The sequence below is a fragment of the Heliangelus exortis genome, chromosome 14 (assembly GCF_036169615.1).
Source record: "Heliangelus exortis chromosome 14, bHelExo1.hap1, whole genome shotgun sequence".
In the NCBI taxonomy this organism is placed as follows: domain Eukaryota; kingdom Metazoa; phylum Chordata; class Aves; order Apodiformes; family Trochilidae; genus Heliangelus; species Heliangelus exortis.
In genome coordinates, this window is record NC_092435.1 from 3755887 (window position 1) to 3779314 (window position 23428).

General features: G+C 49.0%; 1 protein-coding gene across 10 annotated transcripts in view; it reads right to left on the reverse strand.

Annotated features, from left to right (window-relative positions):
* F8 (coagulation factor VIII) overlaps positions 1 to 22151 on the reverse strand; it is a 28029-nt gene extending 5878 nt beyond the window's left edge. For 4 of the 10 annotated variants that reach the window (XR_011728671.1, XM_071757688.1, XM_071757689.1 and 1 more), the window contains exons 1-20: positions 21965 to 22091; positions 21663 to 21839; positions 17989 to 18113; positions 17589 to 17711; positions 16909 to 17121; positions 15792 to 15863; positions 15205 to 15312; positions 13050 to 13271; positions 12546 to 12780; positions 11321 to 11495; positions 10263 to 10356; positions 8552 to 8763; positions 8126 to 8276; positions 7780 to 7989; positions 3978 to 6495; positions 3502 to 3670; positions 2509 to 2703; positions 1755 to 1983; positions 1475 to 1657; positions 1167 to 1283 (exon numbers count right to left, since the gene is read on the reverse strand). Coding sequence is in view for 8 of the 10 variants with exons in the window: in XM_071757688.1 (XP_071613789.1) it covers positions 1167 to 1283; positions 1475 to 1657; positions 1755 to 1983; positions 2509 to 2703; positions 3502 to 3670; positions 3978 to 6495; positions 7780 to 7989; positions 8126 to 8276; positions 8552 to 8763; positions 10263 to 10356; positions 11321 to 11495; positions 12546 to 12780; positions 13050 to 13271; positions 15205 to 15312; positions 15792 to 15863; positions 16909 to 17121; positions 17589 to 17711; positions 17989 to 18113; positions 21663 to 21814 (5503 nt within the window). In the remaining 2 variants the exon portion in view is untranslated. Of the gene's footprint in view, positions 1 to 1166; positions 1284 to 1474; positions 1658 to 1754; positions 1984 to 2508; positions 2704 to 3501; positions 3671 to 3781; positions 3900 to 3977; positions 6496 to 7779; positions 7990 to 8125; positions 8277 to 8551; positions 8811 to 10262; positions 10357 to 10808; positions 10958 to 11320; positions 11496 to 12545; positions 12781 to 13049; positions 13272 to 15204; positions 15313 to 15791; positions 15864 to 16908; positions 17122 to 17588; positions 17712 to 17988; positions 18114 to 21662; positions 21840 to 21964 lie in introns of those variants that run through there. The other 6 variants (XM_071757690.1, XM_071757691.1, XM_071757692.1 and 3 more) reach the window with 6 other exon arrangements.
* Between the last annotated feature and the right edge of the window lie 1277 nt (positions 22152 to 23428).

Genomic DNA, 23428 nt, shown 5'->3' on the forward strand with positions numbered 1-23428 from the left:
TAGTGGCCTCCAGGTTCATGGAGGTTGTCTCAAGCCTCCAGGTGCCCCTAACCTTGTTTATGTCTCACCATACAGGGGGTTTCAGTTGCCTCTCTATCCATCCCTGTATTTTAGAGGTGGTGGAAATTCTTGCTCCCAGTGCTGGCATCAGCAGCAGACAGTTCCCAGCATCAGCTGCAGCAGCCTCTTGCCAAACTCCTGTCCCTCAGTCGCTGACCTCTCACTCCTATGTTCTGATTTCCCAGCAATGCTGACAAGTTTCTCTTCCTTATACCCCTGTCTTGCTTCTGTGCCTCTTTGTTGCTAGGCAGCATCTTTTAAAAACAAATATTATACTGCTAAGGAAAACTCTGCCTGACACCCCAGTCTCTCTGTTTCTCTTTTCTGGTCTACTGAGTACAGGGCTGTTTGTCTCTTATAATTACCATTATTATTAGCAACATGTCACTTCTTGGCATCTCCACTGCACGGCAAATAATTCTGGGGAAAATTGAAATGTGAACTCTTAAGCGTATTTCTAACTTATGGAAATATTTTCTGGCTGACATTTAATATTCCTTCAGTAAGAAGAGACTGACTGTCACTGTGTGATAAAATACTGCCTTCACAAACCACTTCCCCCTGTACTTAATGGCAAGGTAGAAGCCTGTTGTTCTGGGGTGGATCAAGTCAGCGATTTGCAGTTACTCTTATCACTGTTTTTATCAAAGCAACCTGTAATCAGGCAGTGTCACTCACTGCCTCCTGCCATCACATCATTGGCTTGGTTTACCTCTTGACATATGGTCAGGCAGGTGGGCACTGTACCTTACTGACAGTGTGGGCAGGCACCAGCATGTGCATGCAGTTGCTCAGGTAAGTGCATTTTATGGGAAATCCAGGAACCCTCAGTTTTGGAAAACAAGAGCTCTGGGAGAAGATATTTGCAGATAAATTAAGCTAGTCTTCCAGCCTTCACCCCAGTAGTGTTCTGAACTCTTGTGTTCTTTGCTGGAATATGTGAGGTAGCAAGGGCTGAAGTTGTGAGTTTCTTTCAGAGGGAAAACCTAGACGACACCATTTGGGCCACCCCAAGGGAAATGCTGAGAACCCTGGGGGACAGGGAGTTAACATTCTGGCTATGGACATGGAAATGAGGGGGACAGGGTGCAAAGAGGATCACTCACTCGGGTTGTACACAAGGAACAGAGCGCTCATCCCAGCTTGCTGGTGCTCTCCCACTTTGCACTCCACCCGCCAAATTCCAGCATGTGAGGGCCACATCTCCACTGTCCCAAAGACACCTGGCCAGGAATGGAGAGCAGAGAAGAGTTACTGGCTATAGGGGGGTGCCACAGTGCCAAGCGCTGTGCAAACACAGAGCCAGACTCTTCCAGACCCATTCCCCATCCCCCACAGGCTTGGTACTTCCTAATGGACACAGACATGAAGCCCCAGCAGCTGGGGTGTGTATGGTGCCTGTGCTGCATCTCACCAGGATAGAGGTTGTAGACTCCCATGCGATACTCCTGGCTAGTTCTGACGCTGAACAGCTGCCCATGGAAGTGGACAGAGTGGATATCCTCAGTGCTGCCCATGTTCAGAAGGTGCCATCGGACCCGTTGCTGCTGAGCCATCACCAGCCCAGGCAGTGTGTCACTCACGTAGCCATTAATGGCTGGGGAAGGCAGCAGTCAGGAGAGCCTTGAGGCTCCAGGATTTTTCCATACCACTATAGATTGTGGGATGGAAAGGGCAAGGGCAAGGGTCCTCACCATGGAAGGAATGGTTTCTTTTAAAGTCAGGGTTGTCCTGCTGGATGTAGCAGGGTGGGCGGCAGTTTCTCTCCATGTTCTCCATGAAGTACCAGCTTTTGGTTTCATCAAAGATGGTGAAGAGTAGGGAGAACTCCTGCACCGCCAGCTGCCGCCTGAAAACAAAGCTCAGCACCCCACGGCGACAGATGATTAGTGGCCCAATGAGACCCGAGTGCAGGTCTTTCTCCTGCCAGGGAACAGGAAAGAAGGGTTTTCCTCAGAAGGGAAGGAAGTGCTGAAGCCTGCAAAGTGGCACAGCAGTGAAGACAGTGACTGCATCCTTGGCCTGGCTCCCATGCTTGCACAGGGCATGGCATGTGCAGGGTGGGAAGGACATGCTGAGTTCACGAGGGGATCCTCACTTTGCATCCAGCTAAGAAAGGCTGTGCAGAAAGTATTTGCATGTGCTTGCAAGAGAAGTGATGTCCACTGTCATTGGAACCCATGAGCCAAATTCATCCAGATTTGGCAGAGTGTAGGGAACTGCAGAATGTTAGCTCTCTGCAAGACTCAGAAGCTGGTGCCACTGGGGAAAGGGGGGAAAATCCACTTAAGAGAAGAGAATCCACCAGCATGCATTCATCACAGTATTAGACAACTGAGACTCTAAACAGCCACAGGCTGCTTTCAGCACAGCACTGTAGGAAAACCCTGCCCTCACAACCAGGACTCAGGCATGCTGCCCACCTTCATGGATCAGGTTCCAACCTACCGGGTCCACATTGGAGAAGTAAGCCCAGGCCTTGCAGTCAAACTCCTGTGTTGTGGGTGCCATCTGGGGCAGAACTTTCCAGGAGTACTTCCGGAGCTCACCAGGCTTCACCTCCTGTCTGTCCAGCACCTCTTCATAGGCTTGCAGTGTGGAGTGGAAAGAGAAGGGCCGTGAGGCCAGGTTCTTGAAAATAACCTGCACCAGAAGGAAGGCAAAGCAAAGGCAGTGTGGGAGTGGGCTAGGTGCAACACTGAGAGAGCCCTGGGCCCTAGGGTTGGATCCAGAAACCTGATAGGAATGAGAGCCATATGTCGGTGCCCAGACCTCCATCTGGGCCCCATGCCAACCTCTGCTGAACCACAAGCTGTGGCTGTGCAGTGATCCCCATTGGAAAGTGCACCTTGGTCATGTCAGCAGGATGAGGCACTCTCCCTGCTCAGCGGGAGGAAGGTCAGCTACACTACTGTCTCTAATGCCCAAAGGTGTTTAATCCATCCTGGTGAAGATTTCAGTGGAAACTGGGCAACTTCTGTAGTTCTGAGCCTTGTGAAGAGCCTTTCACCTCTTCCTTAGGTGGGTGCTGAAAAGCCTCTGGTAGTGAGGGAAGCCTGAGTCTGCCCTCTCATAGACCACTCAAAGAAGCTGTACCAAACCCTGCTTAGCTCTTTAACCTTTTTACATTCCTTTCATCCAAAGGCTCCCCATGGAGCCCAGGAGCTATTTGGACTCTGTTACTACAGGGGTTGGGTCTGCCAGGTCTAAGGCTTTGTATCTGATCACTCTGAGGCTCCTTGGGCTTATTCCTCCAGCCCCTGAGGTCACCTCTGAACGGTAGCTTTGCCCTCAACCTGATGCCATTCATGTGCCATGCAGGGTACCAACAGGGCAGCTCCTACCCCTGAGGGTGAACCCACAGAGCCTGCAGGCCCAGCTCAGCACTTAGCACAGTCAGGGGATTTCAGGTTTTATGGAAAATGGGAACTTTCAAATCACCATGATGACATCTTCAACTTCTGCCCTGATGTATGGCCCAAGGATGCCCAAGTGGTCATCCAGCTCTCCCCGTTGTAGTGGCTGTGTGAAGGAATCATCCATGTACTCCCGGAAAACCACCTTGCGGTACTGTCGGAAAGGCTTCCTCCTGCCACTCCTGGGATCCCTGCTGGGGAGTTGAGCAAGTTAAGCAAATCAGGTAATATTGTCCCATAGGGAGGCCAGCTATGGCAGGGCTGCTGCAGGGCAGGGGTGATGCAGAGCCTGGAGCATCCCTTACCTACTTGCAAGGAAGCTCAAGATGGCTGGAGATGCAAAACTCCCCAGGGGAGGTACTGAGAGCATTCTTCCCCTGGGCTGCTTTGCTGGGTTGTACAGGCATAAGCCTGTGATCCTGCCTGCCAGGACATGCCAACTCACACATCAAGCTGTGCCACACAGAGCAGGAGGAATACATGAGAGACAGTCACACTTACATGGCTTTTAGGAAGTGCTGAGGTCTCTGGTTCCCATATTCCCACATTAACTCCACTGCTGCAATGAAGTATTGCCGTACCTCCCCCTGGAAGGAGCGTGGGTCATGCTCCTCTTCCCCATAGATGTCAAAATCCTTCATGGTCTGCTCTGTGTCAGCATACTCATCATAGTCTGGCTTGCCAGTCTCTGATCTCAAGTGGATGGAATGGGTCTCATTGTTCAGAGCCAGTCTCTCCCTATGCTCTGGGGCATGGTTCCTAGATGTGCTTTTGCTTTTCTCACACTCATTGGGCTGTTTTAGGCCCTGGTCCTCTCTCTTACCAGTGTCTCTGAGTACATCTTCCCCACTGAGCACATGCCATCCCTCTGGACTGCCTTCCTGTTTGGCTGGTTTTTTGATAGTGCTGTGGTTGTGAGCAGGGCTGCTTAGAGACAGGGAATAGTTCTCATTGGAGGCTGGCTTCATGTGGATTTGTTCTGGGCTTTGTCCAGATGAGCTTTCAGGCACATAGCCCTCTATGATATTGTCTTTATGCTGCTGTGGCTGAAGACTGAACTGACCCAGTTGCCCCACTGAATTTGTCTCCTCCTCCATCTGGCTTTCACCCCGAGTTTGCTTGCTCCCAGGAGCCCCCCAGACAGCACCTCTGTCTGGCTGCAGCCCAGCCAAAGCTGGGCTCTGCAAGCCTCCAGTGACTCCTGCTGCCCCCAGGGTGACTGGGTCCCAGTTTGAGGACAGGTCTGCAGCCACAGCAGCAGCCTGTCTTATTGAGTTGCTTGCTGCCATCTCTGCCTTTCTTCCCAGTGGTCCTTCTGTGGGAAAGAAGCTTCCCCTGTGCTGAGTCCCCTCACTGATGTTTGGATTCCCCTCAGGATGCATCTCCTCAGTTCTATCTCCAAGCAAAGCCTGTGGAGCATCCCTGCCCTGGTGTAGCTTCCCCTCAGACATGAATGATTTTTCTTCCAGGCTTTGCTGAGCCACCAGCACCTCAGGCAAAGTGTCTCTTGATATCAGGGACCTCTTTTTGAAGCGAGCACTGCAAAAAGGGGAATGAGGTCCACACACCCTTGGGGCTTTCTCATTCACTGCTGTCTCAAGGGTCTGGCTGGCCAGATCATGCTCTGCTCTGTCACCTTCAGAGATGGAGTCCCTGTTGCCAGGCCAACTGGTGTTAGTAAGGCCCAGAACATGCATCAAGCCTCTGCTCTCCAGTGGCCTGGCTTGTTGAGGCCTCCAGTTGGGACCACTCATACTTGAGGCTGGAGCTCTGTGTCTCTGAACCAGCTCAGAGCTGTTTAAGAAAGCATTTGAGAACTGCCTTGTGTCATTAGCAAAGACATTAAATTCAGGAAAGGCAAGACTGTCTGTCTCTGGCAATTCCTTAGTGGCTGCAGCATCCTGAAACACTGCCTCCAAGATTATTTCATCCTTCTCTTCCATTGTTATGTGGCTGGAAGGCTCGAGGTCATTGGTGCTTGCAAAGGTGCTTTCTGGAAGGTTTATCCCTTTGGCAAGTTCACTGGCTACTTGTTCTGTGCTACGTTTTGCAGGCAAGGAGTTACTCTCATCTGTGAGGAGTTGCTGTTGTACAGGTTTGCTGGGTCCCAGGTCTGACAAAGAAACATTCTTCCCTTCAGATGATTTATAGAAGCCTTGTGAAATCACTTTCTGAGGTCTTTTTTCCAGCCTAGCATGTAGCTCATTTGATGAATAATTGCTTTCTCTGGTGTGACTTTGAAGCACTTCATGAGAAGACCTGTTGTCTTCTGCCTCATCTGAAGATGCAGAATTTCTGTCCAGTGTGGAGAAGGAGTTATGATCAGTACTTAAAGCCAGTTCTGTATTGATTGTCTCCTTTGACTTGTATAGGTTTAAGGATATTTTATTAGTCCCTCTCAGCAACTTCTCCTCATCACCCTCTGAAGTCTTGTCTTGAAGTTCCAGATTTTGCTCCAGGTCATTCTGGTGCAGCCATTGCTGATGTTCTTCTGAGCTCACAGTACCATGAACCCTTCCACTTGTCAAGTGTATTCCAGGTTGAAGAGTTCCAAAGCCTTCATCCTGGCTGATGATTTTTGACAATTCTTCTTCATCTTCCAGGAAGGATTCATTGGACACTGGTTCATAGTTTGCCTCTAGCAGAGAAGACGTGGAAATACCAGGTGGATGTGGGATTGTTCCTAAAACTGTTGATGTGCCACTGGTAGTGGGATCAGAAATCCTGCTATTGCTTAGGAGGTCCCCATGGCTGGGTTCTGTCAAGCACAATCTTGGCTTCTCTGTCTCATTTCTGGAAAAGGTGATGTTGCTCAGTTGCTCATTCATACCTGGCTTGTGCCATCTCTTGCTTTTAGAGAAACCCCTGGGTTGGAAGTCAAAGGTGTCTTCCTCCTCCTCAAAATCCACATAATCTTCCCCATCAGGGTATTGCTCATGCTGGCACTGCAAGACGGTGAACTTGGCACTCATCCCTCGGTCTCTGAAATCAGGATTCAAGCACCCCAGCATCCAGATGCCTGTCTCAAGAGGACAAGAGGACAACATCAGACCACCAGAGTGGGAAATTAGAAGAGCTGCCATCTCCATGTGACTCCATTGCTACTGAAAATTATATTTCCAGGCAGCTTTTGATTCAACGTAGAAATTTCATGTTTTCATATTTCCTAGAGTATCTTACTGCTGGACTCACAAGACATCAGGGTTACTGGAAACATCAGAGCCAGTCCTGATCATCATCAGAAGGACTGGTGTTTCCTGCCAGAGCTTAAGTGAGCTTCACGTACCCACAAGACCCCAACAATAGCATGATAAGAAGAGTTATTCCACTGAGAACACAAAGAACATCCTTGATTATTGCCAGCAGCAGAATAATCACCATAATCCACCCTCAAATACATGCTGTCAAATACACCTCTCTCTCAGACACAGTTGTGAAATCTCTCACACTCAAGGAGAAAAAAATGAAAAGGCTGCCTATTGCTTATATCCCCAGCTGCCTATTGTTATATCCCCAGTTGCATCTACTCCCAACAGCAACATGTCTTCTCCAGGTCCCAACAGTGGGTGAAGATGTTTGTAATAACCAGGGTCTGACACTGGAGAGAGCTGACCAAGCTGCTTGCCTGCTTCAGCTCAGCAGGCAGAAACCAGAGCTCAACAAGATGCAATGTTTGGCTGTGTTCTAGAAAGCTTACTGAGGTATCGGGTTTCTAGAAACCCTGTCACCTTTGTTTAGGATGCAGCACTTGTGACCATCATATCAGTGTTTGTAATCACATGGTAAATTCTGTGTTTCCATTGTGGGTGAGGAAATGATTAATGGCACCATTTTTGCAAATGCTGAATAAATGGGGAAAAATAAAACTGAACTCTGAAGCAAATTTTTTGTAGGATTTCTGTATGACTGAGATTTTTGCCCTTGTAATGGTGTTGCTGTGACCAGTGGTTGAACCCACAGCAGGGACAGCACTGCCACTTCCCTCGACCTTCAAGCTTAAAGACAAAGGTGCAGATGCAAGGTTCACAAGGCTTGTTACTGAAGCCAGCTTACTGGCTTGGCAGCATGTATGGCATCAACACACCCTATTAATGAAGTAAAATACAATAATTTAATTTATTTGATTTCAGCTTTGGAAGTATTTCATAATTGCCTCTCACTCTGCTGTGCCAGCAGGTTTTGCGTCCCTTTGCTCTTAGGGCTGCAAAAATGTGATTGGGCACCAGAGAACTGACTGGGGGTGTTCACTCATCTCCACTGTGATGCCAAGTCTATGGTTTATAGAATAGTGCATGTTACGTACCTGGCTTTTCCAAACTCATGAAGACTGTTTCTCCAGAAAACGGGAAGAGGGTAAGCACATCCTCAAAGACTGTGTTGCGCTTGAATGTGTTTCCGGAGAAGAAGATGGAGAGGAATTCTGTTTGGGCCCCAACACTTAAAACATACCAGTACACAACTTCATGCAGGCAGAGTTTTGGTTGGAGGTTGTCAAACACAAAGCCATTAATAGCTGGAAGACAGCAGGGGTGAAACATTTCATCAGGACCTAATTCCCACACGGCTGCAGAGCTGCTGCCTGCTTCCTGGGGCAGGGATAAGCCTGTGTCTGCTCAGGCTTTTCAGGAAGGCTCTGGCTGAGCACTCACTGTGCATCATGTTGGAGGCATAAAAATAGGGATCCTGGGTATCCACATGGGCTGCATCAGTGCAGAATCTCCTGATGTTCTCTTCCAGGTACCAGCTGCGGTTCTCATCAAACACAGAAAACAGCACCAACCTCGTTTTGTCTGACATTATCTGGAAAGCAGAGAGGGAAGTAGTTATTCCTGGTCTGATAAGAGTGCCATAGTCTGAGTGTGTGGAGAACTATTTGCTGCTATTTCACGGGAATTCGGTTCAAGGTTTGGAGAGAAGGAAGCAAGCAAAGGAGAATGGGAAGATGGGGACACTGGGACTGATGGTAGGGTTGAAGAGAATAGGATTGACAAATTTGGTTTTACCCAAACGTTTCACCCTCCACAGTTATTCCAGACTTTCAGCCTGGTAGTTGAGGTGACAAAGGAAGGACCCACCTGATTTCCTCTCTGATCCATGGACTTCTTAAAGCAGATCAGGAGGGGCCCAATCAGGCCTGAGGCCATATCTCGGACCGGGTCAATGGAGCTGTAGTAGAACCGGGTGAGGCAGCGAGGATCTGCTTGGGCAGGCCCATCCTCAGTGGTGACCCTCCAGCTGTAGGTGAATGACTGGCCAGGGGGAATAGGAATGTCCTTCACATCCTTATCTGGCAACACACAGCCCAAGGGCAGATCAGTTAGGTCTGGACCGCTCCTGAAATGGATAATCCCACTTTTTAAAAGAGCTCAGAAAGGTGGTTTCTCGACCACAGAGGTTGCATAGAAAACGACCCAAACCCATGCTTGCACTGGGATGGCACACTGGCTGCTAGCACGTGCTTGCATGGAAAGTCAGTCTGGAGAAAAGGAGCTCCTGGGACCAGGTGAGGATGTAAATGTATATGGCTAATTTTCTACACCCTTGAAACTCTGGCAAACTGGAAAATTTGCCGTCTCAGCTGTGCCTGGTCTCCTGGATATTTAAAGTTGGAACCTGAAAGTAAAAAGCTGGGCAGGGGTGAAATAGGTGAAAAGGCAAGAAATGTCAGATTTTAAAGCAAATACAGCTGGGCCATGAGAAAAGCAAGGAGGAAATCTAGAAGGAACAGAAGGAAAATTCAAATACAAATAAATCATCTGAGCATTCAGCAGGATCTTTCAGTGACATAGCATTAGGAAGAGATTTGCCTCTGCTCCAAGTGCCCAGCTGAGCCATTGTAAGAGCATGGTTTGCAAAGATCATATGTCAGTCAGGGCAGAATTTTTATTTATATTGTGAAAAAGCATCATTCCTGTGGCTCCAGGGCCATGACTCATCTGTTCTCACAGAGCTGAATCACTGGGAAAGCTGGTGAGCCATACCTGGATGAGGGATGTTCACAGAGGGACAGAGAAAGGGGTCATAGCTCCCTTGTGTGGCTCAGCTCTTAGTCCTGCCAGTCTATGGGACACTTTACCCTTTTGGTTCTCCTGAAGGAAAACCTTAACAAGTCACAAAGCTGACCTAATTCACTGAACTCTTTAATAGTTGCTGTCATGGTTCTGCCATTTCTGCTGCAGCAAAGGGGCTTTTCTCCAGACTCTGCAATTATTCCTGTCATTGTGATGTACCTGAAAGGGCAGAGAGGAGGATGGGAGGGGGATGGGGGGACGATTTTACCCTGGTGGGATGTGGGATGGCCTTCCAAAAGTCATGACCCTGAGAGCATACTGGCAGAAGATGAAAGGAGTTCTGGGAAAGGGACCTAGTAACTCACCAGCCCCAGAGCAAAAACTTCAAGAGGAAGAGTCTGAATCATAATGAACCCCCCACATTAGAGCAGGGCAGGGGGAAGCCCATGGAATGAAGATTGTAAGCAAACTGGCAAACACAAGAAGAGTCACTGGGTTGGTTCCTGCCTCATCAGAAAGTGGACACCTTCAGGATGGACAAAACAACATGGTCTCAGCTCCCTGGTTGACAGCCAGGGATCCCCTCTTCCAGCCATTGTCCAAACCTTCCTTACACATGGGGTTACATGACATCGGGTTGGATGGGAGTACAGGGCTCAGGTGCTTGGATGAATGGGTTGAACAAACAGTCTTACCATGGGCTGCATGAAGATCTCCTGGCCCAGAAGAATGTCAGTGGCCAAGGGATATCCCAGACTCTCATGGCCTGCCTTACCTTGAAAAGTCTTCGTGGAGTGGTATGGCCCTACACTGGTGAGGCCATGAGGGTAGATGTTGTATGGTCGGCTTGCCAGGTTTCTGAACACAATCTGAAATGAGAACAGGCAGCAGAAATGTCAAATGCTTTGTGAATGTTGTGAGTCCTCAAGGCTGCATTCAGCATCCTCGAAGGGAAGGAAATGCTGGTCAGTGGCTCTCTGGGATCAGATGCCTGCCTCCAGTGGGGAGGAATCTGGAAGTGTCTGGGACCACAAGGTAGGAGTCAGAACAGAAGAATCTACTATTTATTTCTCTACCAATCTACACTGTCCATCCTTTCCAGATGTGCCCATTTTAGGGAGAGCATGAAAATATCATATTAACTGGAAGGAAACTTGCTGGTTTTAGTCTCACTTTGCATATGAGACAGAAAACATCTGTCAATACAGGAGGACCTCAGAGGACCAGGCAGTCAGTAGCTTCAAAGTGCTTTGTACTTCACTGCATGAAGCCATTAATTTATCCCTCTAAGTAGCTCTTTTCACTTTGCCAGAGGTGTTACCTGCAGCTCCATGCCCACAGCTGCACAGGGAACCCCAGACATGGAGCAGAAATGTAAAGAACCTGGAAAATAACATATTCCTCCTAACAGCAAACAAGTGTTCACATGGATAGATACAACTGGCAGTCCCCAGTACTGTATGGTAAAAGCACACAGATGGAAAATGATGGAAAATGATGGAGGATGAGAGGACACTCCTGCCTCAGGGGAAAATGCTGGATGCAATGAGTCATGGATTAATTCACATGATTCTCAAAATGCCTGCAATGAAGTAAAATCAAGGAGACTAAGCCATATCTTGTGCATCCTTGTTCATGTCATCAAGAGTATTTGGCTTTAGTTTTCAGTAACATTTGCCCTTCTGGTGAACTTTGGACAATACCAAACGTGATAGAACCCCTCAAGGACTTATGTCAGACCTTAGCCACAAACTGAGAGCTATTAGAAGGAAAAGCATGAGGCTTTGAAGTTTCCCCTTCCAGTCACTCTTTGGGCAAAGCAATCTCTCTTACCTTAAACTGATCTCCAACTTCGCCCTTAATGACAGGCCCCAAAATTCCCTTGTCCATTTGATCTGACACCTTGCGTTTCTTGAAGGTTGCATCCTGATACTCCACATACATCACTTTCTTATACTTTGAACCAATCCGCTGGGGGCCAGTCTCCAGGAACAGGCTTGTAATGTTTCTGCAGGCAAGAGGCAAAAGGCAACATGCAGTATGCTGTGATAATCAGAGCAAGACCTTCCATCGTCCAAGAACCTACATAGCTGCTTGGGGATTATCAGTTATGGTGGTAACACTCACCCCTGTAATCACAATATGCATCCCAGGAAAAATATTTCAAGTGATTCAGTGTTTCTTTAATGAGAATGAAAGCTTCAAATAGGTTGCACAGTAGCAGCCTTGGCCTGACACTGCCCTGTCTGGGAGACAGATGTTGACTTTGAGAGCTGGGAGAATGGCAGGTTGTCCTGTGTCAAGGAACATCCCCAATATGTGGGCATAAGGCAACAGAGCATCTGCCTTTTCTTTATCATCCCACCTCCTTCCCAGGAGCAAGGCCAGCCTGGTGAGGACACCTTCTCTGGTTTACTCTTAAGAGGCTGGTGTGGGGATTTCTGTCCCACATGCCTTGCTCCAGCAGCCACTTAGTGGGATCCCCAGCTATGGGAGATGTCACTTCCAAGTCAGTCCCATGCCACACAGCCTTTGTCAGCAGAGTGACTCTGGGATTGGTGACAGGTGTCATTGCCATGCAGTGCAGACTAAGGTACTTCTGCTGAGATGCACTTGCATCACCTCTCCCTTCAACGTTGTAAGGCAACAGCAAGGACTAATTGCCTCTGCCATCTAGAGAAGGTCTTTCCAGAGAGGGCAAGAAGACACACACTGTGGGGCTGTAGGCACATGACCTGGCTGTACAGAGACTCCTGGATGGAAGGTGAGAAGGGTCACCAGGCATTGCTGCAGGCTCAGAAGGGGCTGACCCCAGAGACCTGGACAACTAATGCTTCAGAGACAAATGCCTCAGCAGGACATTTGATTAAATGGCACAAAACCAGGACCTTCCCATGGTCTCCCCAAGACTATCCTTGTGCCACATCCATGCTGTTAGTGTTAATAAAATCTAAACTCTCCAGGTTAGGCAGAAGGAAATAATTTTTTGGGAAAAAGGGGAAGACCTGGCAGGGCTGTCTCAAGGAGCAGCCTCATGGGCACACATACCCACTCTCACCTGTCCAGAGACACTGGCTTCATGGGAGCATAGTCCCAGTCCATTTCCTCAGCTGCAATATAGTGAGTCCAGGTCACAGGCTTCTCTTTGGCAAAAGATCGCACTTGAATCACATTATAAGTTTCCTCCTCTTCTTCAGTGTAATCCATGTCCTCTGGCTCAACTGACAGGGTTCCCATCTTCATCAGGCGCTCCTCCGGACACTCTTCCACCTTCACAATGGCCTCCATGCCAGCTGGATTCAAAAAGAAGACAAACCAGACAGAAAGGTTCACACTGATGTGCCAGCACGGGTGTGTGCTCCCCCAGGCTCTGTTTGGGAGATGCCATCTCCACCACTGTCCCCTCAAATGGCCCATCACATGGTTGAACCTCCTGGTCATGGCCCAGATTGCCCGTGGATGTGACATTAGGGAGTAGTAGGGGCCTTGGAGCTGCACAGAACACTGATCTCTGGCTATCTCCTCGATTTCTTTTCCCCAAGCTCTTGCAGCATAAGGTTACCTTGCTGATGGGACAGTATCTGGCAGAACATCCGAAACAAGCCAGCTGTTCCTGGCATGCTCTGGGCTGTGAGATACGTGACAGGGGAGACTTCCAGGCTGCTGAGACGGTGGCTTCTCACCAGGAATGTCTGGCCTTCAAAGAAGATAGAGTGGACTTCTGGTGCAGTGCCCAACCCAATCACGTACCAATGGACCTGCTTCTTGAGGCACAGTGTGAGACCTGCCAGGAGAGAAAGCAACCATAAGTCAGCACTGTGTCCATCCCTCATCCCCACCCTTGGTGTCATGGACTCAGAGCCTGACATGTACCACGTAGATTCTTTAGCATAAGAAAGTGGTGGCTGGAAAAGCTGGATGTGACTCCAATGTGGACTGTGATCAAAACAGAGGTGCTGGTGATGTCATCCCCCTCTGATAAGACTGTATTTACCGAGCAGGGGATTTTGACAGGGGCTCTGGGAGATGTGCTGATGGAAGCTCACAGTGGGATGAAGTGGCAAAAGAGGTTGATTTGCTCCTCGACCCTTTAAATTGGGGAATCAGGAAAGGGGAATAATTTGTGTGATCACAAGCTAAACACTGAAACATTGAATTTGGGGCAGGGCTTCAGCATGTCCACACCAGTAGCTGAAATAAATCAGAAAGGGCTGAAAGAGGTCACTAGGATTAGTTGAAAGCTGGAGAAAATTCCTTCCTCAGAGACTCAAGTTGCTCAGTGTGCTTAGGAAATGGGAGAGGACTTGACTGCATTGTAAAATGTTTTCCTGGAGAGAAATTAATGTGTGCTCAAAGGCTCTGTAATCTAGCAGGGAACTGAATAACAAGAACATGTTCCTGTAAGCTGCATCCGTACAAAGTCAAATACAGAGTCAAGCACTTGTTTTTGGCACTGAGTGCAATAGGTAACTGGAACAGATCCCAAGAGCCTGGGAGGAGAAAGGGTGAATGCTCCAGTTCCTGCAGCCAGACAGAAGGTTGCTGGGCTGACTCTCCTGTGTTTCCCTGTTTGCCCTGGAGATTCTTCACTCCCAGGCAGCTCTGGACATTCCCTCAGAAGAACACCCAAAAATACCAACTTTTTGTCACCACTGACACCACAAACAGCTTTTTCTTTTTGCTCTTCTGGAGAAAAGGATGATGACCTTATTACTCTACAACTACCGGAAAGAAAGTTGCAATAAGGTGGATGTTGGTGTCTTCACCCAATTAGGAAGTAATAGGACAAGAGGAAACAGCCTCAAGTTGTGCCAGGTGTGGGGAGGCAGACTGGATATTAGGAAAAATTTCTTCACTGAAAGAGTTCTCCAACACTAGAACAGACTGCCTAGAAAAGCTGTTGAATCACCATCACTGAAGGTACTTAGAAGACATAGAGGTGGTGTTTAGGGATATAGTTTAGTGGTCAACTTGGCAGTGTTAGGTTTATAGTTGGACTTGATGATCTCAAGTGTCTTTTTCAACCTAAACGATCATGTGATTCCACCTCCCAAATCCTACAGAGAGGTGTTGTCAGATTTAGGCTGGCGAGAACTGAATTTTCCCCTCAACACTACCTCCAGCCTGGTTCACAGGACTACAAGAGGTGAAACTCTTCACTACCAGCACTACTCCCAGAGACCTCTGAGGCGGTGAGCTAGAAACAGGTCTTACCCCACTGTAAATGGGCAAGGTGAGATCAAGGTGTTGTGAGAGTTTCTCTGGAGTGAGAGACACAGCCTAACAGACCCCTCACCTGGAAAGTTCTCTTGATTTCTGTGTGATGTCTGTGTTGGGGCTTTGGTAGTGGGGGGAGGGCACACATGGGAGACTCATGTGAGAAGCCGGTAGGAGCTGCCCTGGCTCCCCTGCCTCTGGCCAAGGTCAAGTCCACCAGTGACAGTGACAACACCTCTTTGAGAACTTATTTAAGAAGGAGAAAATTAAAATGCTAGGAGACCAGCAGGGGAGGGGAGTGGGATGTTAGAGAAACAGATACACAGATAGCAAGGTCAGTGAAGAAGGAGCAGGAGGAGCAACCTCATGGCACTTAGTTGTGGCTGGACCCAAACTGCAACTGTCCCTTCTCACACCCTTAGATGATCTACCTTGAGTTTACAGACCAGCACCCCTGTTCCTGGCACCTCCCACACCCTTCATCCCTGTCCCCTGCTCACCAGGCAGTGAGCCATTGATGTAGCCATTGATGGTGTGCAGATCCCTCCTCTTGTGAGGCAAGGTCTGAGGAGCTGCTGGGGAGCCAAGCTCAGAGTACCAGCTTTTCTCTGTGGAGAGAGGAAGATGCAGCTTTCACTTGAGAGCATTTCTGAGAAAAGAGAAAACTTCCTACGGGGGTGAAATGGTTTGAAAGCCAAAATCCAAAGAAATCAGATATGTGGTGCCTCTTGAAAATCCACAGCAGACCTCATTAGGCTCTGCATGAATGTGGTGGTGACCACTGCATGTGAGAAAGGCTGCACTCATGTGCAGCTTTTGGGAACAAGGTCAGAAAGCATGGGGTGGGAGAGCAGGGAGGCGAGGGGGGAGAAGGCTGCAGCCTCCCTGAACTTTGGGCACAGAAAAAGGAGTGGCAGTTCTGCACCAGGAGCACACTGGTTGGTGGGGGTGGGACAGGGCTGTAAAAGGCTCAGACTCTTGGGAGGCAGTGTGTGTGCTGAGACACTGCATTCACACCATGGCCAAAGCTTGTGCCCCAGACCAGGCTGAATTCATTAGGTCCAACAACAGCCAGCAGTGTAGTTACCTTCATCAAACACTGCGAAGAGCATCACAAACTCTTGCTGTGTGTCCTGGTTCTCCTTGCTTGCCAAGGTCCCTGGAAAATACCATAGGATGGATCCTTTTAAAGTCAGCAAGCACGATGCCTGTCTCTGCAGGGAACACTTTTTGTGCCCTCCAAGAACTGGTAAATCCAGGCCAAACTGTGGATTGCTTTTGTCACACCTCACAACCGGCACAGTCCTATTTTCAGCATTGCCAAACCCCCAAAAGCCCATGTATGAGATGCAGCTGTCTTCAGAAGGCATCAAGAGGTCAGTTTGTGCTGCCTTCCCTTTGCAGGCTCTCAGGGTCCACTTAGTCACCTGGAAGAGCCCATTTTATCTAGCCCCCTTATCAGCACCATTGTGCTAGTCATCTAGATTTTGCTCAGCAAAGAAACTGCTCCTCATGAGCCACTGGAGCCTGCAGACTGTGTCCTGGAGAATGTGACTTGTGTTACTACAGAGGAGTCTGGTCAACTCACTCCAGGAGATGGCTCAATGAGGGGTGACCAATACCACGCCAAACACACTTGTTGGTGCCTTGCTCCCAGCAAGTACTAACACTCAGGATTTAATCACCTCCATGTTTGTTGAAAGAAGGAGAGCTGACACAGGTCCTGTGGACCAGGCAATGCCCCAGGTGTCTTGCCTCTCTCCTGCCCAATCCTTAACCCTTGCTGATACAAACGTCCCTCTAGTTCTTTTGACAAAACCCTATTTGACAAAACACCCTGGCTGACACTCAACAATCATAGCTTGGTGAAGCTCTGAAGGAAAGACAAATATTTATACCTCCTTAGCAAATTATCTTACAGATAGATAAGGTTCAGATACAAGGCAAAGGATTTCATCTGTGGTCTGAAACCTTGAAATGGAAAGAAGCAATTGATTTCTCCACTTCAGGGAGTTCCAAAATGTGTTTGGCTCCTGTACTGGGGTTGGACTCTTTGAGGAAAAGGTTAAGCCCACCCAAGTGCTGTAGTTGATGACAGTTTACTGATTCCACTGCATGTTTAGTCTCTGGAAGGCATCTTCCAGTTTTCTTCTTTTCAGTTCACAAATTGCATGTGACCTGTCCCCATCCTGTGCTGTCCTTACCAGGTCGGCAGACAAGCAGTGCTCCAATCAAACCAGAGTTGATGTCCTTCACACTGTCAGTGTTGGAGAAGTAGGAGTGGGTCAGGCATGGTGAGTCACCCTCTGCCGGGCCCTGGTTTTGCTGGATTTCCCAGATGTATGTATGTGTCTTCCCTGGATCCACCCTGTCATCCTCCTTCTCTGGCTGGCTGGTCTCATCTTCATAACCTGCACCTAAAACCAAAGGAACAGACAGATGTCACTGAAGGTTCATCCCCAACACACAGAAATTCCTTTTCCCCCAGCCCAGAGTGCAGCCTCTCTCCACCCCAGCACTGGGGCCAACCTGGCTGTCACCATCAATGGCTGGTGTCAGAGCTGTGCTTAAAACTCACTTGCTGGGCTGTGTACCCACCACCTGCCCTGATGCTGGAGGACACAGTTCCTGGCCCTTAGGTTTAACCTATGTATTACCTCTATAGCCTATACAGACTTGCTCTTGCTCTTCTTGCTCTTCTCAGCTTGTTCTGGGATGTGCATGGTCTTGTTCTGTCAGGCTAAGCCATCTTTGTCACTAAATGTCCTCGTAGAGGGACATGAATAGCAGGGTCTGGAAGGAACACACTCCCTCCTGGCAGGCAGGAAGCAGATTGGGAAGTGCTGCACAAGGACTTGCAGCACGTAGCTATTGCCTGACTCACCCTCTGATGACTTCCAGTAGGAGACTCCAACTGCATGGAGGTTGTACGGGCGGGAGGCCAGATTCTTAAATGTGATGATAACTGTGTCATAGACTTCTGCTTGAATGGTGGGGCCCAAGAGACCTGAAGGAGGAAAGACAAAAGGGTCTGTCAGATGGGGTCAGGCAGCTCACACCCAGCCATGGGCCCCAAAGGGTCTGGGCTTTCCATCTGCACAGGTGAGAGCCACTGTCCCTCTGGCAGCATGGTCATATCTACTGCTCCAGCAGCTCTGTTAGTACTGCAACTCTACCCAGGTGCTTTCTCATTCCTGTCAGAGGAGCCCCCAGCACTCATCTCAGGATGAGTTCATCCCCTGTCAAAGAGAGCTATGGCTCACCACACTGTGGGTGCTTCTTACCCATCCATGCTGGTTTGGGCTTGGGCTGTGAGAACGAGGCATCAGGGTACTCCACAAACACGGCCTTCCTGTACTGGGGAAGGACTCCAGGTACGGGGAAGCGTGGTTCTGAGTGCCCCAATATGCTGCAGGAGGAAGTAAAAACAAAGGCTGATTGTGCAGCCCCATTTGCAGATGGGCAGCAGCCATCCTCTTCCTCTCCTGTCTGCCAGCTTGCCTGTGCTGTGCTAGCCCCAGGGATAGCTCACCCTGTTGTGTCCTTTGGGTTTCCTGGTAACCCCCAGGTGTGTGTTTGGTGTGTTTGGAAACACTTTGCTCAATTTACAGATGACAACATGGCAGTGATTAATGTCACAGTGTTAGTCATGATGGAATACAACACAAGGGTGGGAAGCACAGCACCATACCCAGTTGCAGCTGGGACTGGGCACAGCTGAAGGCATCACTGCCAGCCTTCTGTCTCATGCCTTGCTCAGCTATGTGCTTCCATACCAGCAAAGGGTGCTGCAATAGCAGTGCCACACTAGCCCTGCAGTCAGCCCTCACCCCCCTGCCCAATCCCAAATGCCTTCAGCTGTGGCAGACATATCACATCCTGTATAACCTCAAGAATCCTTCCCAACTACCTCCTGGAAAGAGACTGTGTCAGCCTGCATGGCAGGTCATGGCAGTTTGCTCTGTGGTGAGAGCAAAATATATATGTTTGTTTCTCCTCTCACCAAACTGGGATTTACAGCCAGCCCCTAAAAATCTACACCTTGGAGAAGAAGAATAAAAGGGCCTCGAATGCATTTCATACCTCACTTATTTCTGCTGGCCACTTTCTCTCTGTAAATAGCTAAACAAATTTATTTTCCAGAAATATTCCAGTACATAACAAAGCCATTAATATCTCTGGGGATTTTAGAGGCCGGCTTATCTGCCCTGAGACCATTTCCAGTAACCAGACAGATTGCTTCAGGCTTTGTTTTGTTTGGAGCAAAAGCCAGGTTGTATTTTCTTCCCCCTGAAGAAGCAAGGGAGATTGCTTTACCCCTCTGGCTAAGCCTTCATTCAAGCAGTGGTTCACTTTGCTACTCTTCCTCAAGAGGAACAGGAAGAAGCCAGAGTGACTTAAATTTAGGAAAAAGTGAATCATGATTGTGCCTACACCACCACCTGGAAGCCACCTGCAGCTGAAAGATGTTGTGGGGAGAGCAGGGTTCACTCTCTCCAAGGGCAGAGCAGGAGGGGTTCCTGGCTTTCCCACCATAGCTATAACCTCATGATTGGGCTGGCACGAAGCCCCCAGCAGACAAAGCCTCAGTGAGCAGACCACTGCATTCACCTGACTTGCCCTAGAGCTGTTAGGATTCCTGGCTCCATGGCAGTAGGGTCCTGACCAAACTTTGCTCTACAAGATGACCCCACACTGGGAGGTGGCCATGGCATGAGGTCACTGGCACTGTTGGGAAGTTGTTCCTTTATCTCTAACTCACAGAAAGCTGAGACTTCCCTGAGATATGATGGTCTGCTCCTGCTAATTCTGTGGTAAATAAGGCAGAAATCCTCTGGAGCCAGGAAAATTCTGCTGGCATGCAAGGAAATGTCTGGGAGGAGATGACTTGATACCAGGGTTCAGCACCAGGTCCCAGCTACCACAGCAGAGCTTCTGCAGGGGACAAGGAGGTGGAGTTCATTACAGGAGTATCTGATCCAAGTGCTTCTGGCCAGTCCCCTCTGCACATGGGGTCCCCAAGGACTTCCTACCCCAAGGACAGATGAAACCATGTCAGGAACGTAAGTTCCTGGCGCCTTCATAAGCATTGTTAGCTGCCCTATCTGTACATCTCTTAGAGCCAGAAGAGAGCCAAGGTCAACATCCTGTGCTGCCAGAGCACTAAACACAGGCTGCTGCTACGTGGCCACACACTCTGAGACTGAGCTGAGATCTCTGGGACTGTTGCAGGATGTGCTGGTCCCATCTTTAACCCTGCCAGTAATGCTGTGTTTAGGAGGAAGAAAAACTGAAGTAATGAGGAAGACATACACAGCTCTGGCCCCTTCTTTAGACAGAACTTTCAACAATTGTGCAAGAGAAGCCCCTGGATACCTACAGGGGTTTTGGAGGTTATGCCTGGAGTTGCACCCTTGGGAGCTGCCAAGTGATGCTAGTACCATGAAGGAGAATGGGTGGAGCAGCAAACACCCCCTCATGCAGCTTGGAGGCAGCTCTGCCTCTGCATGGCCCTTCTCTCCAGCCTGGCTGTCTTCCTCCATGTGCCCTCTCCATGTGAGGGAAACCATGCTCAGGCTGCAGGGCCAGGGAAAAGACAGTCACCCAGCTGGGTACACACACTCCAAGCAAGCCCTGGTTCCCACCACAGCTTTCCTGGAAGCTGCACTGCCCAGGTGTACCCTGCCTCTCTGGGGTGGAGCATGCCACCAAGTCTGTCTGAGACAGTCAGTTATCTTTCCCCATTTTAGAGAAGCACAAGTGACCTCAGACTGCCTCCCAACTTGCCTACCATGTCCCTGGGTTGCTTCCAGATCAGAAACAGTAGAGATGTGCATCATTAAAGCCAGTGCCAAAATGGAAACCCACAGGGTTGAATTGAATGAGTGAATTGAATTGAGGATGAGTGACCTCACCTCCACAGTAGTCTAATAAAACTGGATGCAACCTTAGTAAAAGCAGAGCAGTGAGAGCATTAATAAAACAGAGGTTAGTGGATGCAATTTTTCTACTGAAGTAACCAAATGGGGTGGGGGAAGCAAAACTCTTATGCAGTGACTACAGCAGCTCATCAGGCTAACCTGACTGATGCTAGAGCCTGGTTTCCAGTGCCTTACCACAGCTCCTCACTGCTGAGACTGTGGTCTGACTTTGCCCCAATGCAGAGCTTGGAGAACAAGATGTGTCAGTGGGGAAGAGAGAAGGGGTATGGCTTGATCCACAGAGGATGTAGCCATCCAATTCTGCTCCCCATGCTGAGGTCAGAACAGCCCCTTTACAGCCATATGTGTCCAAGACAACACAGTCCTGATGCTACTTTTTCTTCCTACAAAAAGTCTTTTGGTAAAACCACCTTGTCTTCCTCCACTGTGTACAAACATCATTCTTTGCCCAAACACTAAAGATTATATTCATTCCCTGAAGAAAAAGTTTCAGTCCCAGAAATGTAATGTACACAAAGATGTAAATAACTAAACCTGGGTTTTACCAGGGGCTGACACATTGGAGAATTCCCCCTGAGTTACGGCAGGGAGGCACAGCCAACCTCCCCCTGCATTTCCCAGTCCGGGAGGCACAGGACTATCTCCTCACACATCCCCCAAAAACTTCTAGGATGCAGAGCAAAAGACAAAGCAACAGCTGGAGAACCAGCTCCTGGCTCTGGGTACAGACTTTAAAGAGTCACAGACAAATGGCATTAAGATGAACAGTGCAAAGCAGTAGTTCAGAGCAAGTCTGCATCTCTCTCTGCAGACTTATTCCACCTGTGTATTATTACAGGTTGCACTTAGTGAGTCCCCGTTGCAAAGGAACATCTACTCCTCCCAGTTTTACAAGCAGCTCAGTGCACCCACCATACCAACTTACATCCATGATCCTGCCTGGACCCAAGCTCACAAAGCCATGCTGGGGGGAGACCCATAGTGGGGTGCTGGAATTGCAATGGAAAGAGGTTTACCCTGGAGGCGCTTGCAGCACGGAGAGCAGATTGCTGTGTGTGTAATCCCAGGTGGTTTCCACTGCACCGATGTAGTATCTTCTGACTTTGCTGATGCCTTCCTCAACCAGGCAGAGAAGCAGGATGCCACCCAGTGCTCCCACCAGCATCATGGCTGCCAGCTGGGAACCACAGTGGCTTCAGGAGGGAAAGTAAAAAGGAAGCAAGGAGAAAGAAAAGAGGAGAGAAGAGTCTTTATCTTCTCATACAGCTGTTGCAATCCACACAGACAATAATTTAAAGCTAAATCTTGTTAAAGATACCTGCAGACTCAGTCAGAGTTCTGGAGAGTTTTTCGAAGACATCAAGGAATTATTTGAGTGGGTTACTGCAACGAGGAATGTGTTAGCAGTGAACTCTCCCTCTCTTCTTCTGGGGAGGCAGTGTGAGGAGGAAAGTTAAAAAAAAAAAAAGGAAAAGGGGGGCCAGTGCAGCAGCAAGTTCCACTGCAGGACCCATCTGGCTCAGTTCCCTGGCCTTTGTATGAGTAGAGGTGAGGAAAGGGAGGGTTGCAGAGGAAGTTGAATTTATGTGTGTTCTCTGCTTGGTCCCACCTTCTCTCTCACTGCAGAGGAAAGAGGAGAGTGAGTTGTAGGCCAGTGCCCTGCTGCTGCCCAGGCTGCAAGAGCCTTTATTTCCCCCCTGCAGGTCAGTCTGAACTTGGCTGGGAGCCTGGACCTCGCTTTACATCTGCAGGGGCAGAGCTGGGAAGATAGCTGGGGATGCTCATATGCATGTATATATGTGGGGTGTTCCTCAAGTGCCTGCATGCCAGGTACTGGTGATTTAGCCACACAACAAGTTACAAGGGAAGGAGGGGGCTGGGGTAATCTTTGGGAGTCCCATGTTTGCCAACTGGTCCTCACCCTTCTCTTCTCCAAAGGTCCTGCAGAATAGCTCAGGGAAGATGTACTAAAATAATTTTTGCAATTTTCTATTCTAAACTCAGTAATTTTCAATATTTCTTTTAAAAAGCCCAGGAAACCCCACACTACCAAATGCACACACATGTGCTTATGCATGCACACCAGCACATAACTTTCCCTTTGTTCATGAAGGCAGGAGGATGAGAAGGAACACCCTGCATGGCCCCAGCATTCACAGGGCAAGTGAGGTAGGGAAAAGTCTTGTAAATCACACTGTAGGGCAGAAGAAACAAAACAGGAACTTTTGTGGCAGTCCCAGTGTGTGCAGAAGTATCCACGTGACAGATCTTGGTGCCTGGACAACCAGGAGGCTGTGGGGCTGTTAGTGGGATAGATGTTTTGGTATCCCAGAGATGAATCCTTAGTGTAGGATGGATGGCACTAATAGGGAACTAACCCTCTCACTAAATAGGGGCAATCTCAGTAGTTGCAGAAACACATTTCCCAATGTCCCACCACCCCATGTACCCCAGCATTGCCTGGAAACAACCTCAAGCATCCCAGCCTCATGGGCTCACTGTGCAGGAGCACCCCATGACCACGGAGCTGGTGATGTCTCTTTGTCCCTCTCTCTCAGAGAAATGCTAATTCTCACCCCCTCACTAGGGACATGCCCTCTCTTCCCACACCTTTCCTTTTGGCAGCCCCAGTACTAAGGCAGAAGGGGGGGAACCATCCTGGACAGCTGGGGCTCCCACAGCAAGAGCAAGGAGTGACCAGGGGGACTCCCTCTTTGGTCCACATGAAAACACCAACCTATTTCAGGACCTTCCAGGACTTGTCCAGGGGCTGGCTAATCCA